General features: G+C 49.4%; 1 protein-coding gene across 1 annotated transcript; it reads left to right on the forward strand.

The window, feature by feature from the left end:
• The first annotated feature begins 511 nt into the window (after positions 1-511).
• Positions 512-14,531, forward strand: Tmem229b (transmembrane protein 229B). The gene is made up of 2 exons (XM_076848316.2): positions 512-597; positions 11,051-14,531. The coding sequence occupies exon 2, from the start codon at positions 11,069-11,071 to the stop codon at positions 11,570-11,572; it is 504 nt and encodes a 167-aa protein (XP_076704431.2). The 5' UTR covers positions 512-597; positions 11,051-11,068; the 3' UTR covers positions 11,573-14,531.
• The last annotated feature ends 1,195 nt before the right edge of the window (positions 14,532-15,726 follow it).

Consider the following 15,726-nt stretch of genomic DNA (forward strand, 5'->3'; position numbering starts at 1 on the left):
AAAACGCTGAAACAAACGCCCTACCTTATCTGCCTTCTGTGAGGTTCTCAACTGCCCTTGGTAACAGATGTCCCCACTGCAGGGTGAAGGTGACAGTGTAATTGGAAGCTGAGAATGGAGTTGGATTCTAAAATTATATCCCTTCTGAGATTTACAAGTGTGCACGTTCATTCACTCATGGCCCAAGAAGCCCTCAATTCTAATCCCACACGTGAATTACACAGGAAAGGTCCCAGGCTCTCATGGCTGGATTAACCAGACCTGAGCACACAGGGCAGTAGAGGTGAGATGGTAGGTTCTAGGTTCCTGGTGACCTGGTACAGAGCCCTGAGCCTTGGATTTAACTCTTGGGCTGGCCTGGTGGCTCGGAGCTGGGGCGGATTAAGCTAATAAAGGCCTCCTCTTTTATTCCCAGGGACACAGGGAAGCTGCCCTCCTATCAGCCAAGGATCAGCTGAGCCCTGGGGCTGATGCCTGCCCACATTGCTGAGAATGGCACGGAGGCCCAGTCTGGCAACAAAACAAAGGTTAAGCCGGGACACTCCTGCACAGTGACCCTGATGCCTGTTCTGAGCTTCACACTCAAGGGTGTGATAAGTGAGTATGTTTTAGGTACCCAGGGGTCCTGCCCGACCCTGTCTGCCTGCCCAGCATCCCATCAGCATGGATCTGGGGGTTCTAGTTCTAAGCCTGCTAAAGCCCTGTCACTGGGCTACAGTTCTGGAATTGTAGGGGAGTGTTGAGCAATTTCAGGCCACGTCACTGTTGGAGTCATTTTATAGCCCCATGGCCTCCCAAAACTGGGCCAGACCCAGAGTGGTTGAAGTGAGTGAAGCAAGAAATCCAGCACCTGGAAGAGGGCATCCCCCTGCATTCTTTCTTATCATTGGCTCCTGGAGACCCTGAGCGTCAGGTTTTACCTCCCTGCAGTAGGAGCTGTGCCTTAACTGGAATTCGGATTCTGTCTACACGCCACGAATTCAAGTGGCGCCACCCACCCAGAAGGCCTTGGGTAGAACATCCAGTGCCCTGGCAGGTGAGGGAATTTGTGGAGCTGACGCTGTCATAAAAGTGACTCCCAGGGAGTCAGCAGGGGCAAGTCCTCTTGCTTTCAGCAGTTTCTCTTCCTAGGTCCAGATAAGCCCCACAGAGGGTAGGAGAAGGTCCTTGACTGTGCAGCCTCAGCTGGACTTATCTCCAGTTTTCCTTGATGGTACTTGAAAAAATAACCATCGGCTGCCTTCCAGAGGTCTGTCTGACCTGAAGGCTGTTATGTCTGAACAGAACAGACGATCCAATGGTGGGCTGGGGGACCAGCAGGAAGGGAGCCCCTTGCAAGGCAGGCAGGCAGAGCTGGAGCTTTGGCAGTCTTGATTGGATAAGCATTTAGGAGCTTGTGGGATGGTTCAGGGGGCCCAGCATCTTAGATTCCATGCAGGAGTTTGCAGAGAGAGGTAAAAGAACAACCAGGTATTTCTCAGCTGCAGGCAGGTCTGACTCTCCCAGTTGAAAATTTACAGCTCAGGGCCAGAATCTGTTTCCCATGCAGCTTGGGCTTGAAAAATCAGTTTGTGACTCATGGGCTTTTCAGGAAGGTGTTGATTTGCAGCTGCGGTAACGTGGGTGAACCTGGACTGGAAGAGAGAAAATGGGTGTGGGGAGATGGCCATGGAGGCCACTGGAAATGCAGTGACCCGGATGGTAGACCTATTCCCCACATGAAACAGGCTCCCTGAGCAATCTACACTATGAGCCTTAAGGCTTTTGTACCCTTTGGTCCAGTGATTCCATTTCTGGAATTATTCACTCTGAAATCTTTCATTAGCAAGTAGTCTCAAAGAAGAAAATGGCTAAATTCTTTTGTTAACAGGCATAAAAGATATTTCTGGAATGTCGTCTGTAATAGCAGAAATGGGGCATAATTGTTTCTTTGCTGAACATCTTGGTTAAGTAAATTGTTTTTCTTTCCACTTGGTGGAATATTACATAGCCACTCTAATTATAAGCACATATGGCTACAAAACCACTTGGAAAACAATTTTCATACAATAAGTGAAAATGTCTGGTTATAGAATGAGTACATTATGGTAACTTGTAGAATACGCACATGGGGAACGTTTGCAGTGGCACGTGATGATGGTTGGTTGGTTTCATTAGGAATGCTTTTCCTTTCTATGATGAATGGATCAGCCTCTTTTAAAACTATTCAGTTTGGGTGACTGAAGAATATACCATTAATAGTGACCTTCTTTAAAATGTGGGCTTAGGAGAGGTTTTTGCTTGCTAAGTCACATGCTTGCTAGGCGAGTGTTTCACCACTGTGATACATTCTGAGCCCCCTAATAATATATTTTTAAATACTAGAATTAAAATTTTCAGTGTGGGCCTGTTTGTGCTCATGCATCCATCCCTCATCCATCCCTCATAGGTCTTGTTGCAGGGATCTAGGCAATGATCACTCAGCAGTGAAAACAAAGCCCAGGGCCTCAAGGGGCCTTCATTCTAATTGGGGAGGAAAAGACCATAAATAAATAGTGAAAGTTCTATGAAGAAAATAAATCGGGATGATGTGAATGGCAGGGAAGCTATTTTGCTTCCTGAGCTGTGGATCCATTCCCTTAGCCTTCTTGCCCACCCCGCTCCCCCATGCCTCCCAGCTGGGATTTGCTGAGCATTTGAGCCTTCTGAAAAATCCTCTGTGTGGAATGTTTCTTTCTGACACTGGCTGCTGCTGCTCTGGGCAGATGGCTCCTCTGGGCAGCCTGTACACGGGCCGCTGCTCTTGGCTGGCATTTCCGCAGGAGAGCTGGGCCATCTGAGATGCTGGTAGCACCAGGGTGGGTCTGCAGTAAGGAACACTGCGTAATGTGTGCCTGGTGAGGGGTCTTTGAATGGTTCATGCCTTGAAGCCCTGAGGGATGGTCCTGTGAGGGTCAGCTTTGACCTTCAAGGACTTCTGTGTGTATTCTGCCAGAACTTGCCTGAGGAAGGGACTGGGAGCCTTCAGTAGCTCTGACAACCAGTTCTGACCTTCACTGATTATCCATCTATCAATGTGCATCCTTCTGACTGCCTATTGATTCTCCAGATGCCATCCCAACTATCCAGAAGCTTGGAAAATGGTAGTGTCCTTAGAGGTGCCTGGAGACGGCCTCTGAGGAAGAACAGTGTGCTGATTAGGGATGAAGACTCTGGAGCCAGCCTTGTGGATTTTGAATCCCAGAGTTGTTTTTATAGCCATTAGTTATAGGCCAATTAGCCTCTTGCTTCCTCACTTTCCCCATCTGTAAAACGGGCTGGAGGACTATCGAGTCTATGCGTGAAAAGCGCTGAGAAGAGCATCTAGTTATTATTGTGACAGGAGGTGAGGAGAGGACCCCATCTAGGCCTGCAGTATCCCTGATTTCAGGGGGTCATCCTGGGGGGTGCCCACAGCAAGAATGATCAAGGTCAGGGGCATCTGAGCCCACCAGTGGCCACGAGCGTTTCCTTCTGCTTGCTTTCCTTCTAGCCCTGAAGCAAGCCTGGGTTTTCCTCCTCCTACCCTGAGGACTGTAGGGAACGCTCAGGATGATCTCCGGCCTTACTCCAGACGGAGAGAGCTGCCCTCTCCTCACTGACCCCACTGATCCTCATATGGAGTCCACCTGGGGACGAGATCCACAGTCTCAGAAGCTTTGCCCTAGGGGCCTCCTACAAGGCCTATGTGTCTCCTCAGGATGGATTTAGGTGCCTGGGGACAGGGAATGAAGCTTGAGAAGCAAATGGGGTGAAAGAAATCCTGTCCAACCTGGCTGCGTGGGAGGGGAGGCTTGATTTTTCCAGCAAATTGCTTCTCTGGACAAAAATTCCCAGAGTCATTATGCTGTGGCACCTTAGCTTCCTGGAATTAGATGAGAGTTTTTGGCAACACCAAGGGCAATCATTTCATTCCATCTGGCATTGCCTCCAGCCCATCTCAGGCTCCTGAGCCACTCTGTGGATGAGCTCAGCAGGCTCTGAGAGAGCAGCAGGTGAGACCCCTCATCTCACCTGGAAGCAAGTGTCCATGCACACACAGGTGGACAGGCCCTCTTTCACCCTTTCAGAGCATTTCAGAGCAGAACACTGAAAGCCTCCTCTCCCCTCCCTATCACCTGTTCCCGTGGATGGTAGTTGGCTGCTCTGGCCAATCACCTTGAGCCCTTTGCAGGAACACTGTGTTCCTAGGCCCTTCATCATCAAGCATGAGGGCTCTTGGAATCGAGTGTTAGTTCCCAAAACCCTACTTGTGGAACCATCCGCTCCTCTCCAAATGCTTTTTTCATGCTTCTAGTCCTGCCATGCTTGTCCTCTTTACTCCACCCTGAATTTTCTTTCCTGGGCTCTCCTGACTTTGTGTCGCAGTCCTCAGGATGGTTGTGTTTGTCACCAGGGAAAAGAGGCCAACATCCGTGGAGCTGCTGGTTCTAGCCGCGGCAGGCTCTCCCAGGGCTCTGGTTCCAGGGCTGAGCAAGGAGGTATGGGAATGGGCCCAGGGGCAAAGGGGGCTGGGGGGGCAGGGCAGGGAGTTGGGGCCTGTGGGGTCCAACAGAGGGTGGTGAGCTTGTCCTGGCTCAAAGGTTAGGCACAGTTCTGTGATGATAAGGAGTGGGATTGGGAGTGGAGCTAAGAACACGAACTTGAGCCTTGCCCTGCGCCTTATCTTATCATCTCCCACCACTCTGAACTGTATCCTCCCAGTGACACTGTCTCATCTTTATTTGTCTTCACCCCTATCTTCTGCCCCCAGCCAGGTCTTTCAGTTGCCCCCATCCGTCTTGTGTGGACCAGCTGTGTTCTCCTGACACAACCCCTCGGACAAGGTCTGACCTTGCCTAGGTATGCCTCCCCCTGCGCCCACCTACCCAAGTGCTTCCTGCTGCCCAGAAATAGAGTCCAGTCCTGGGCTTCCCCTGTTCTCACCTCCCAGCCTCTCTTCTGTTCAGAGCTTGCCCTCTTTCACCCCAGGTTCCTCTCTCCCTTTGATGGCTACCCCTTTCATGTTGCTTCTGCTGACAAGGTTTTGGGGTCCCATTCTTCCAGGTCACCTGGGAGCCTCTGGTTGTTCCTAGCTGGAAAACCATTCTTGGTCACCCCAGGAAGATGAGATCAGAGACAAGGAGAGCGCAGTTTAAAATCAGCACGAAGGTGGGGGCTGGTAGGAGAGGAGATCCGGGAATGTCAGGAGTGAGAGCCCCTTTCCTACCCAGGATCCCAGGCTGCCCTTTCCTCCTGCTTCAGGGGGAACAGGGTTTGTGTGCAGATCAGGTGGGCAGGACTGAGTCAGGGCAGGAGGCCCAGGGGTCTTTGAATCATTGTTCCTGGGCCACCCACCTCAGGGCTATCGGCCTTTCTTGGGTTTCCCTAGAGCCTGAGACTGTTCTTGCTCACCTGGTTAGTGGGGGTTCAGGATAAAATGAGGGTTTGAGAGAATGCACCAGGAATGTTCACCCTTTTATTCTACCCTCTCTTCAAGCCTAATCCTAATGCACCAGGAATGTTCACCCTTTTATTCTACCCTCTCTTCAAGCCTAATCCTCAGAGGACTGGTTCGGATGCCCTTCCCTTTTAATTCAGCGCCCCACCGCCACAGGACGCTGGAAGCTCCCACTGACTGTCCTAAGTTGTACGTGGGAGTTTTTGTGCCCCGAGGGAGTGCTGTATGTGGGATTATTGTTTTCACATGGTTTCTTAATTCATTGGCTTGGTGCTCTAGATAGGGGGAAAGATCTAACCTGCTTGGCAGGTGAGGGCTTGGGCACAGAGATCCTGCCTCAGGTAGGAGATGGCTCTTAAAGCAGAGGGCCTGTCCAGAAGCCTGTCTCTGTGCCAGAAGGGACAGCTATACTTTCTGGAGTGTTTGCTGTAGTAAAGAAGTATGTGTGTATACCCTGTTTATTTATTTTTATTTTTAGCCCTACCACTGAGATATATCCCCAGCCCTTTTTATTTTGTATTTTGAGACAGTGTCTTGCTAAATTGCCCAGGCTGGCCTTGAACTGGGCAATCCTGCCTTAGCCTCCCCAGGGAGTACAGGCATGCACCACCATGTTCTGCCAAGTACTACATATCTAGCAGCTCATTCATCTTCACAGTAGCCTGTGATAGTTACTCCATTATCCTCATTTTATCCCTAAGGAAGCTGAGGTGTGGAACTTGCAGTCAGGACTCAGACCCAGGCAGTTAGGACCCAGGCCCTTGAGCTTAACCCCACCCCACATTCAGGCCTGGGTCGTAGTTTGTTGTTGGGAAAGACTCAGGAGGGAAGAATATGCATTAATTTTACTGACTTCAGTGTTCCTGAGGTCTATTTGTTTGGCAAATTTCTTGAACATCTTTTGTATACAAGATCCAAAGAATATTAAGACATATTCATTAACAAAGTTTTTATTTTTTTCCCCCTTCAGTGCTAAGGATTAAATCCAGGGCTTGCACATGCTAGGCAAGCACTGTATCGCTGAGCTACATTCCCAACCCCAGCAAGCATTTATAAGATAACATTTTATTTTTACTTGCTTCTTAGGAAACTTTTTAAGAGCATACAGAAAACAAAAAATACAAGGAAGAATCACATATGTTATTACCATCCAGAGATGATTTTTGCTGATTTTGGTGGGGGGGTATTTACATGGATGTACACCTTTGCAAAATCAGGCATGTTAAATACTGTTTTGAATCCTGCCCTTTTCTTTTAATATTGTAAGGAATTTTTCTCAAGTGGCTACTCGAGCTGGGCTTCAGATGAATCATGACAAAGCCCGGTGCTTCTGTAGCCACAGACAGGTGAGCAGAGAGGGCAGCAGACAACTCTGGGGTCTTGGGGAGGATTGTGGGTTCATGGGCCATGGCGGATGATGGCAGATGGGAAGAGCATCCCAGGGAACAAAAGCAGCAAGGTAGAGATTCAGAGGACAGGCTCGAAGGCAGTGCTGGGTTGTGAAGGGCTTTGCTAGCCATCCTCAGGGTTGGTGATATTGGTAGGTTTCAAGTGGGGAGAAACCTTGAGTGGCATTTGAGACAGATTGCTCTTTCTATACACTTCAGTCCTGTGATTTGAATTGGGAAGGGGCAAAGTGGGGAGACTTTCAGAGCTATCCAGGTGAGACATGAGGAAGGCTTGAACCAGAGTTAGCAACAATGAGAAGAGAGGAATGAAGAAGAGACTGATTCCAAAGAGATGTAACAAGTAGAAAGGGCAGGAAATAGTGGCTTTGCCATATGATCTGCCTTGACCAATGAGATAGCGGGATGTCTTAATCAGGCTTTAAAATTTGGATTATCTTTTTGTTGAGATTTTAAAAAGGATTTTAATATTAAAATTGTATTGAATTGACACATAGTAATTGTACATATTTATGGGTTGCAGTGAAACATTTTTTTAGTTGTTGATGGACCTTTATTTGATTTGATTATTTATATGTGGTGCCTCACACAAGAGGCAAATGCTCTACTGCTGAGCTACAACTCTAGCCCCAGTGTGACATTTTAAAATACATGTATACAATGTGTAATGACCAGGTCAGGGTAATTGGTATATCCATCCCCTCAAATATTTATCATTTTTTGAGAACATTCAAAATCCTTTCTAATAGCTGTTTTGAAATGTATAATTAATTGTGGTCAACCACAGTTACCCTGCTGTGCTACAGAACATTAGAAATGATTCCTCCTATCCTGCTCTACCCTTATACCCAATAGTCATCCTCTCTCCCGCTATTCCTTTCCCCTCCTTGACCAGAGTCCTGATAATGTGTAGTTGGGCTTGCTTGCTCTTGTGCTGCTGTCCTTACCTAGAAGGGTATGCCCAGCCTAGTCCAGTTGTCCTCGCAGGAGGACGAAAGACTGGTGGAGGACAGCCACCCCCTAAACCTCCCAGCCAAGCATAGAACAGAGACCCAGATGACTCACAGCCTCATGATCAAGGCCAGCCAAGATCTGCCAACCCACAGAGCTGCAATAGTAAATGATAGGAGATTTAGGCTAGTTTGGGAATGATTGTTAGGTGGCCATTGCTAACCAATTAGAAACAGTTCTTATTCTTGTGTCGAATGTGCAACTGGGTACCGGGCACCATGCCAGGGACTGGGATGGCAGTGCTGAACCGCACAAATAACCTTACTCAGAAACTTGGGTTGGGGGTTGGTGGGGGGTGGGGGATGTGAAAAGGGAAGAGAGAGTGATTCAGGGCCTCTGGCTTCTAACTGGGTGCATGGTGATGTCATTAATCAGAATAGGGTTAGAGGAGGAAAACAGGTTTGATGGGGGGAAAAAGAATGAGTTTGATTTAGGAAAGGAGACATTTAGGTGGAGGTGTCCAGGAAAGAGCATGATATAGCCAGGTGCGGTGGTGCACCCCTGTAAACCCAACAACTTGGGAGGCTGAGCCAAGGAGGATCACAAGGTCAAGACCAGCCTAAGCAATTTAGCAAGACCTTGTCTCAAAGTAAAAAATAAAAAGGGCTGGGGAGGTAGCTCAATGGTAAAGTGCTCCTGGGCTCAATTCCCAGTACAAACACACACACACACCAAAAAAAAGAAAAAAAATGCTAGGAAGAATGCATAAGGGGAAGCAGATATCATTGCAACATGGCCTGTGTTATCTGAAAGAAGAGGCTGGCATTCCCAGACAGGTGGGCAAACTGCAGATATCATTTTGTTAACCTCTCAGTTCCCTGGCCCATCTTGGAAAAGGGTTGACACATGTTAAGCCAGGAATTCTTCGGAAGCTGGCAGAATTTTTCCTACTCATTTTTTTTTTTTTTTTTTTTTTGTACCAGAGCCTTGAGCATGCTAGGTAAGCACTCTACCACTGAGCTACATCCCCAGCCCTTTTTATTTTATTTTGAGACAGAGTCTCACTATATTGCCATGGCTCACTTTGAACTTATGATCCTCCTGCCTCTGTCTCCGGGATTGTTGGGATTAGAGGTGTACACTCCCATGCCTGACCAGAGCTTCCCATTTTTGTTGTAATCCTGAACTCTCCCATATCCCCCTCTGCCTAAATAGGACATATCATTTAGAGAGTTCTGCTCACGAGAGACCTGCGCCAATGATCACAAAATGGAACTGAAAAACAGCCACTGCTCTCAAGGAGTTCACAGGCCAAATCACAAGGGCATGCACATCAAAAAGTTAAAAAGTTGGCATCTGATAATGGGCCAAATCAGTGGTCCAGACACTCTCTGGTAGAGGAAGAAGGGAAATCTGAGAGGCCTGTGGCCAGGCCAGGCTTCAGGGAAACAGGATGGGATGAGAGCCAGTCCCTGAAGGCTGCTGGGGTTTTAAAAAAAAAGGAGGGGGATGGAGAAGGAAAGGGGAGCACTCTCTCAATCCACTGGTTTCCCCTCAACATTGAAACTAAACACCAAAATTCAATTTAATGTAGCAGTTAAAGACAAAATGTGACCATAATGGGTATTACTTTAGGTGTCTTGTTAGGATGGTCATTATTGGGGAAATAAAAACAAACATTGGCCAGGATGCTGAGAAACTGGAACACTCGTGCACTGCTGCTGGCAATGTAAAATGTGAAGAATGGTGTGAAAGTTCTTCAAAAATTAACCATAGAATTACCATATGATCTAGGCATTCTAATTTTGGGTACAGACCCAAAATAATTGGAAGCAGGGTCTTGTAGAGATGTTCAGACACCCATATTCATAGCGTTATTTATAGTAGTCAAAAGAAGGAAGCAACCTCAGTGTCTATGGACAGAGAAGTGAACAAACAAAATGTGTTCCATATAGCTGATAGAATTTATTCAGCCTTAAAATGGAAGGAGATTGAGACACATGCTTCATTATATGGAGGACATTATGCTCAATGAAATAAGCCAGTCACAAAAGACCAAATACTGTCTGTTTCCAGATTCCAGAGGGGGATATGGGAGAGTTCAGGATTACAACAAAAATGGGAAGGTGAGGTACCTCCAATTTATGGAGACAGAGCTGAGGGAAGAAGGAATGGGAAGTTAGTGTTTCATGGGGACAGAGTTTCTTTGGGATGATGAAAAGGTTCTGGAGGTGAATGGTGAGGATTTCTGTACAACAGTGTGAATGTGCTTAATGCCACTGACTTGTACACTGAAAAATGGCTAAAATGGTAAGTGTTATGGACGTGTTATGAAGAGAGAGAAAGGTGATAGTTTTCTTAGATTTCAGAAGTGTGAGTGACATGGGGCTATTTGAGAAGTGAGAGAAGACATGGGATCCCAGTGGATGGACCTGGTGAGAAATGAGCTAGTAGCCTAGAAGTGGGAGTGGGTGGTGGGCCAGGACAGACAACACTTCAACTGATTACAATCAATCAATCAAGTTTAAGTGTACTAGACACCCCCGAGTAGTTGTGAAGAGTTGATCAGAGGAAGCCAGTGAGCTGGGTTGTTTTCTTCCATTCATTTCTCATGCCCACTGCCTAAGGAAGAATAGGCAATACAGAAATGAACATGGAGTGGGCTGGGGATGTGGCTCAAGCGGTAGTGCACTGGCCTGGCATGTGTGCGGCCTGGGTTCGATCCTCAGCACCACATACAAAGATGTTGTGCCCGCCAAAAACTAAAAAATAAATATTAAAAAATTCAAAAAAAAAAAAAAGAAAGAAAAAAAGAAAAAGAAATGAACATGGAGTAAGGTCAAGAAGACAGCAGGCTCCCAGGGTCGTGGGGCCCTCCTGTAATCCCAGCCTAGGAGTCTGAGGCAGGCAGATCCCAGTTTGGAAGTCAGCCTCAGCAACTTAGTGAGGCTGTAGGCAACCTAGTGAGATTCTGTCTCAAAGTAATAAAAAACATACAGGGCTGGGGATGTGGCTCAGTGATTAAGTGCCCTTGGGTTTAATCCCTGATACCAAAAAATGAAAGAAAAAGAAAGAAACTGACAGAAGTCTGTAGGTAACCAAGGAGGAAGGAGAAAGGCAGGGGCAGGTGTGATGAAATCCCCTCCAGCTTGATCACCCCAGAGGCGTGGGCTGGGCGGTGGGAAGACGGCAGCAGGGGCCTCCTCCCTCATGCATCTCCTCTGTGTCCCAGCAGCAGGCTCCAGGGGGCACCATGGCTTCTGCGGAGCCGCTCACGGCGCTGTCCCGCTGGTACCTGTACGCCATCCACGGCTACTTCTGCGAGGTGATGTTCACAGCCGCCTGGGAGTTCGTGGTGAACTTTAACTGGAAGTTCCCGGGCGTGACGAGCGTGTGGGCCCTCTTCATCTACGGCACCTCCATCCTCATCGTGGAGCGCATGTACCTGCGCCTGCGGCGCCGCTGCCCGCTGCTGCTGCGCTGCCTCATCTACACGCTCTGGACCTACCTGTGGGAGTTCACCACGGGCTTCATCCTGCGCCAGTTCAACGCCTGCCCCTGGGACTACTCCCAGTTCGACTTTGACTTCATGGGCCTCATCACCCTGGAGTACGCCCTGCCCTGGTTCTGTGGGGCCCTCATCATGGAGCAGTTCATCATCCGGAACACCCTCCGCCTCCGCTTTGACAAGGATGCCGAGCCTGGGGAGCCCGGGGGGCCGCCAGCCCTGGCCAACGGCCACGTCAAGACTGACTGACTGTCCGGGAACAAGTGGGAGGGCTTGGGGGAGGTCTCTTATGGAACCCAAGGACAAAGAGACCAAGCTGTCAGGGTTACCCCTTCTGTTCAGCACAAGCCCCTCCCGGAGCTGGGCCTTTAGCTCATAGGGCACACACAGCCCCATACCCTCCAGGGTGGAATGGTGTTAGGAGGTGGGGTGTCTAGGCTAGAGAAGGACATTGGTAAGGTACATGGATCTTGGCCCCAGTCCAGGGGCTGGTGGCAGGAGGCTTCTGACTGGGCAACAGTTGGACTACAGGGTTGGCTTTTTTGGAAGAAGCAGGATCTATCCTGGCTAAGGGTCATTGAGAATGGGGCAGCAGGTGGGAGGCAAGCTCTGAGGAGGCTTTGGGCTGCTGCTGCGGTCACCTTCCTCCCACTTGCCTGGATTTATTTGGGCTTTGGCTGGTTCCATTAGGCAATATTCAGGTGCTTGCTTGCAACCAATACCTCCCTGGGGGCCTGCTGAGCTGCAGCCTAAGAGAGACTGAGCAGCCAGGAGGCTGCTTGGCTACCATGCTAGTCTGCAAGGGCTGGGAAACCTTTCCCTGGCTCCTCTCCCCTCCCCCAGGGTCCTGCTCTGCTCCCTTGGCCTTCTGGGGGCCCCCGTGGTGCTGGATTCCCACCAACCTTGGGCTTTGGGAGGTTTCAATCCCTGTGTGTTCGGTGGTGTTTCCCTTTTCTTTCTCTCTCTCTCTCTCTTTTTTTTTTTTTAAGCCTTTACCAGTTGTACCCCTTTTATCCATGTCAGCCACCTGCCCCATTCCCAACTTGCTAACCAACACAGCAGCGGCCAGAGGTAGAACCCTGACATAGACTTCACCTGCCTTCTCCGGGTCTTGCATCCACTGCTCTCACTGGCCTGATGACTGGGGAGGCCCAGTCACCAGTTTTGCCTCCCTGGCTGTTGTCTGATGAGCAGTGTCCCCCTCCCTGCAGGCGCCCTGCTGAAAATGAATTGTGTCCCCCAGAATACAGTTGAGCCCAGAGGGGCCTTGTGTATCCACATTGGAACCTAGAGGCAAATTAGCTGAATGGGGAGTGGCGGAGGCTGAGCTCTAGGTCCTGTTTGCTGTCACTGGCTTACGTTCTAGGCAGTCTAGCTTTCTGGGGGGCAGGTATCCAGTGTTGGAGACCCGTAGAGAATGAGGAAGGAAAAGAGGACTGTGGAAGGCTCTCTGGAGCCTCTTTCATGGGTCAGGACTAGTTCTGGTTCTACTATGGCCCCAGCTCTGCAGTTAAACCTCAGGGCTGCCCCCGCCTCCAGCAAAGCTGACCCTTTGAACTTGCTTCTCACAGTGTTAACCCTGCCATGCTCGTGGGCATCATCATCTTGATTCTCTCTCTTTTCCCCTGCAACAGGTCCATTGCTGGCAGTGGACGGGTGAAATCCTCACTCCAGGCCTCTCTGACTCTGTCTGCCTACACTCTGAGGAGAGGGGTCCATCAAAAAACAAACCATTCCTTGGGACATAGTTTCATCCTGACCGAAGTAGAAATTATCCTTCCCCTTCTTATAGACCATTAAAAAGTGGCTACCACCTGGGGAGAGAAATTCCTCTTGGTGGCTGTTCCCCTGGACTGTGCAGACAGCAGGGGTGTCCTGGGCTGGGAGATAGTCTGGTAGCCTTTGTCTGAGTTTGTCCCGTCCAGGGCAGGATGTAAGGTGTTTCCATGTCTGTTTCCTGTACCGGCTTCTCAAATTGAGAACTGCATCCTGTGGGTGATGGTCCTATTATTGTGGCCCTAATTCTAGGATTTTGGGGGTTACAGGGAGTCAGACTTCCAGTGGGGGTGTATTGCTGTCCATATACAGATGGTTCCTTATTGCCAGACACTCATTTCCTTGGTCCCCCCAATTCTGTGGTATCTCATTCTCCTGCACCCTAAAGACCCTCCAGCCACCACCTTTACATTTCCCTTGTACAACTGAATTCAGTGGCCAGAGACCTCAGGGTCTCCCAGCACAAGCCCTCCCTACTTGTCAGCTAGAGCAAGCCCTTAGATGGCCTGCCAGTTCTCGCCACTCCAGATGTTGCCTTGTGGGCTTTCCCTGGTTCCATTTTCTCTCCTGGTCCTATAAATATCAAATGCAGGAGTTCCCAGAGTGAGCATGCATCCCTGGCACCATTCTGCATTGTGGGCCTAGGTGTCCTATTGCTCCTATGTCCTCTTATAGGGCACAGAGCCCCCAAGAAGAGAAGGCTACAACCCGCAGCCTGACCACAGAATCTGCAAAGTTCAGATCTCACCAGGAATAGTAGAAGAACCATTGCTTTTTGTGGGGGGCAGGTTTCTTCAGGTGTCCAATCCTTTAGTGCTCAGGGCCTTAAAGTTTGGGGTAATCCTAGCCCTGCCAAGCAGTGAGGTGCTGGTGGAGAGAGTCTGCTTGCTCTTTAGGAACCTCTGGTGTCCTGGGCCATTCCAGACTGTGGCACCGTCTCTCAAGTTAGATTGCAGATGTGCTGCTTCTCACAGTTGAGCTGCTTTGAATGTCTGCTAGGTTTCCTGTGCTGTCCCTCCTCAGTGCCAGTGAGTCACAATGGCCTATGCTTATTCATAGCAATAATATTTAGGGGGTACCCATGAAGCCCTTTTGTCCTGGTCCCTCGCTCTGCATGGGTCTCCTGGTGAGGCAGCTGCTGAGTGGGTCAGCTCATGTGACAGCCTGTGCTTAGGAAACTCTTCACTGCAGAACACGCACCAGGGGAGGCAGGCTGGGAGAGGCCTAGTCCTTTAGCTCTGGCTAAGGCAGGGAGAATGCCTTCCCTCCTGAGGCCACCCAGACTCCGAGGAGCTGCAAAAAGGGGCTATTGAAGTGGTTGAGACTGTCTTCCCATTGGGCAGCTCCTGAGAAAGTCACATGACTGGTTTGTGTGCCCATTGCCTGCTGTGTCTCCGTTGGTCTCTGTCTTTTCCTTTTCATATCTAAAAACAAAATATACTGGTGTTTGTGTTCCAGAACTGGCTCTTGTCCCTTTCTTCTACAGAGGAGGTCCTTTCCCAGAGGTTACTGAAGGCCTGGCCCTTTACACCTGACACCACACTATCCTGAACCAGGAGGGCTGATGTGGGGGTGGGGGTAGGTGACACTCCCTGCTGGTCCTTTTCACTGGCTCTGCTCTGGCCCTCTCTAGTAACCTGATTCCACCCCTGTGCACCCTGCCTTTTGTGTAGCATAATTCTGGTCCTGTCTTTTGTCCCGGGCCATGAGACAGATGAGGAATACTGGGAAGTACACAGGTTGCTGCACTTGCCCATGAGATGAGCTTCTCTTGAACACACTGGCCATGACCTGGAATGTCCGGTGGGTTGGAGGGCCTGAAGGAGGAAGCTGAGGGTACTCCCAAAGAGCTAAAAGACCATAGCTGCTTTGCATCACATTGAAAGGAAACAGTTGTCCCTGACAACTCTGCTTTCCCAGAGAAGCGCCTTTGGGTGGCAAATCCTCCCCTAGGCAATATTTAGTTCTGGCCCCTCCCCCACCATGCCCTTCCCCATTGACCTATGTCCAGGAAGAGGATGGAGGAGGGTTCAGAAGCTGCTCAGTCCCTCTAACTAAACCCAAAAGGCCTGGACCCCTGCTATCTTGCACACTCATGTGGTCTCTTGCCAGGCTATATAACACAACCATATGTGATATAAATCACCGAAAAGGCCCTCTGTCCCCTGCCCATTTAAAGTATTCACTGCTTTGAAAGCTTTTCCTCTTATAAAATGAGATTGCAGAAAGCCCCAGTAGTCACTTACATGTCACTATACACAAATCTGTAAGGTGATTTTCTTAGAGTAGGATTTTATAGAAAGACAAACACAATGGAACAGAGTTTACTTTATGGAGCTTCTGAAGAGGCAAGAGGCAGGGCCTGGACTGAGTGGACCCAGATGGCTTCTGGGATGATTGGACTCAGGGGCACTTGACCACTAAGCCACATCCCCAGCCCTATGTTGTGTTTTATTTTGAGACAGGGTCTCACTGAGTTGCTTAGATCTCACTTTTGCTGAGGCTGGCTTTGAACTTGAGATTCTCCTGCCTCATCCTCCCGAGCCACTGGGATTACAGGTGTGTGCCACTGTGTCTCACTCCAAATCTCTTCTTAACTAGCCAGGCTCAGTGGGTGCCTTCCTTTC

Source organism: Callospermophilus lateralis, chromosome 3, assembly GCF_048772815.1.
Source record: "Callospermophilus lateralis isolate mCalLat2 chromosome 3, mCalLat2.hap1, whole genome shotgun sequence".
NCBI lineage: Eukaryota > Metazoa > Chordata > Mammalia > Rodentia > Sciuridae > Callospermophilus > Callospermophilus lateralis.

What these genes read in the sequence shown, in the direction of transcription:
- Tmem229b (XM_076848316.2), top strand. Translation starts at nt 11,069, where the DNA reads ATGGCTTCTGCGGAGCCGCTCACGGCGCTGTCCCGCTGGTACCTGTAC.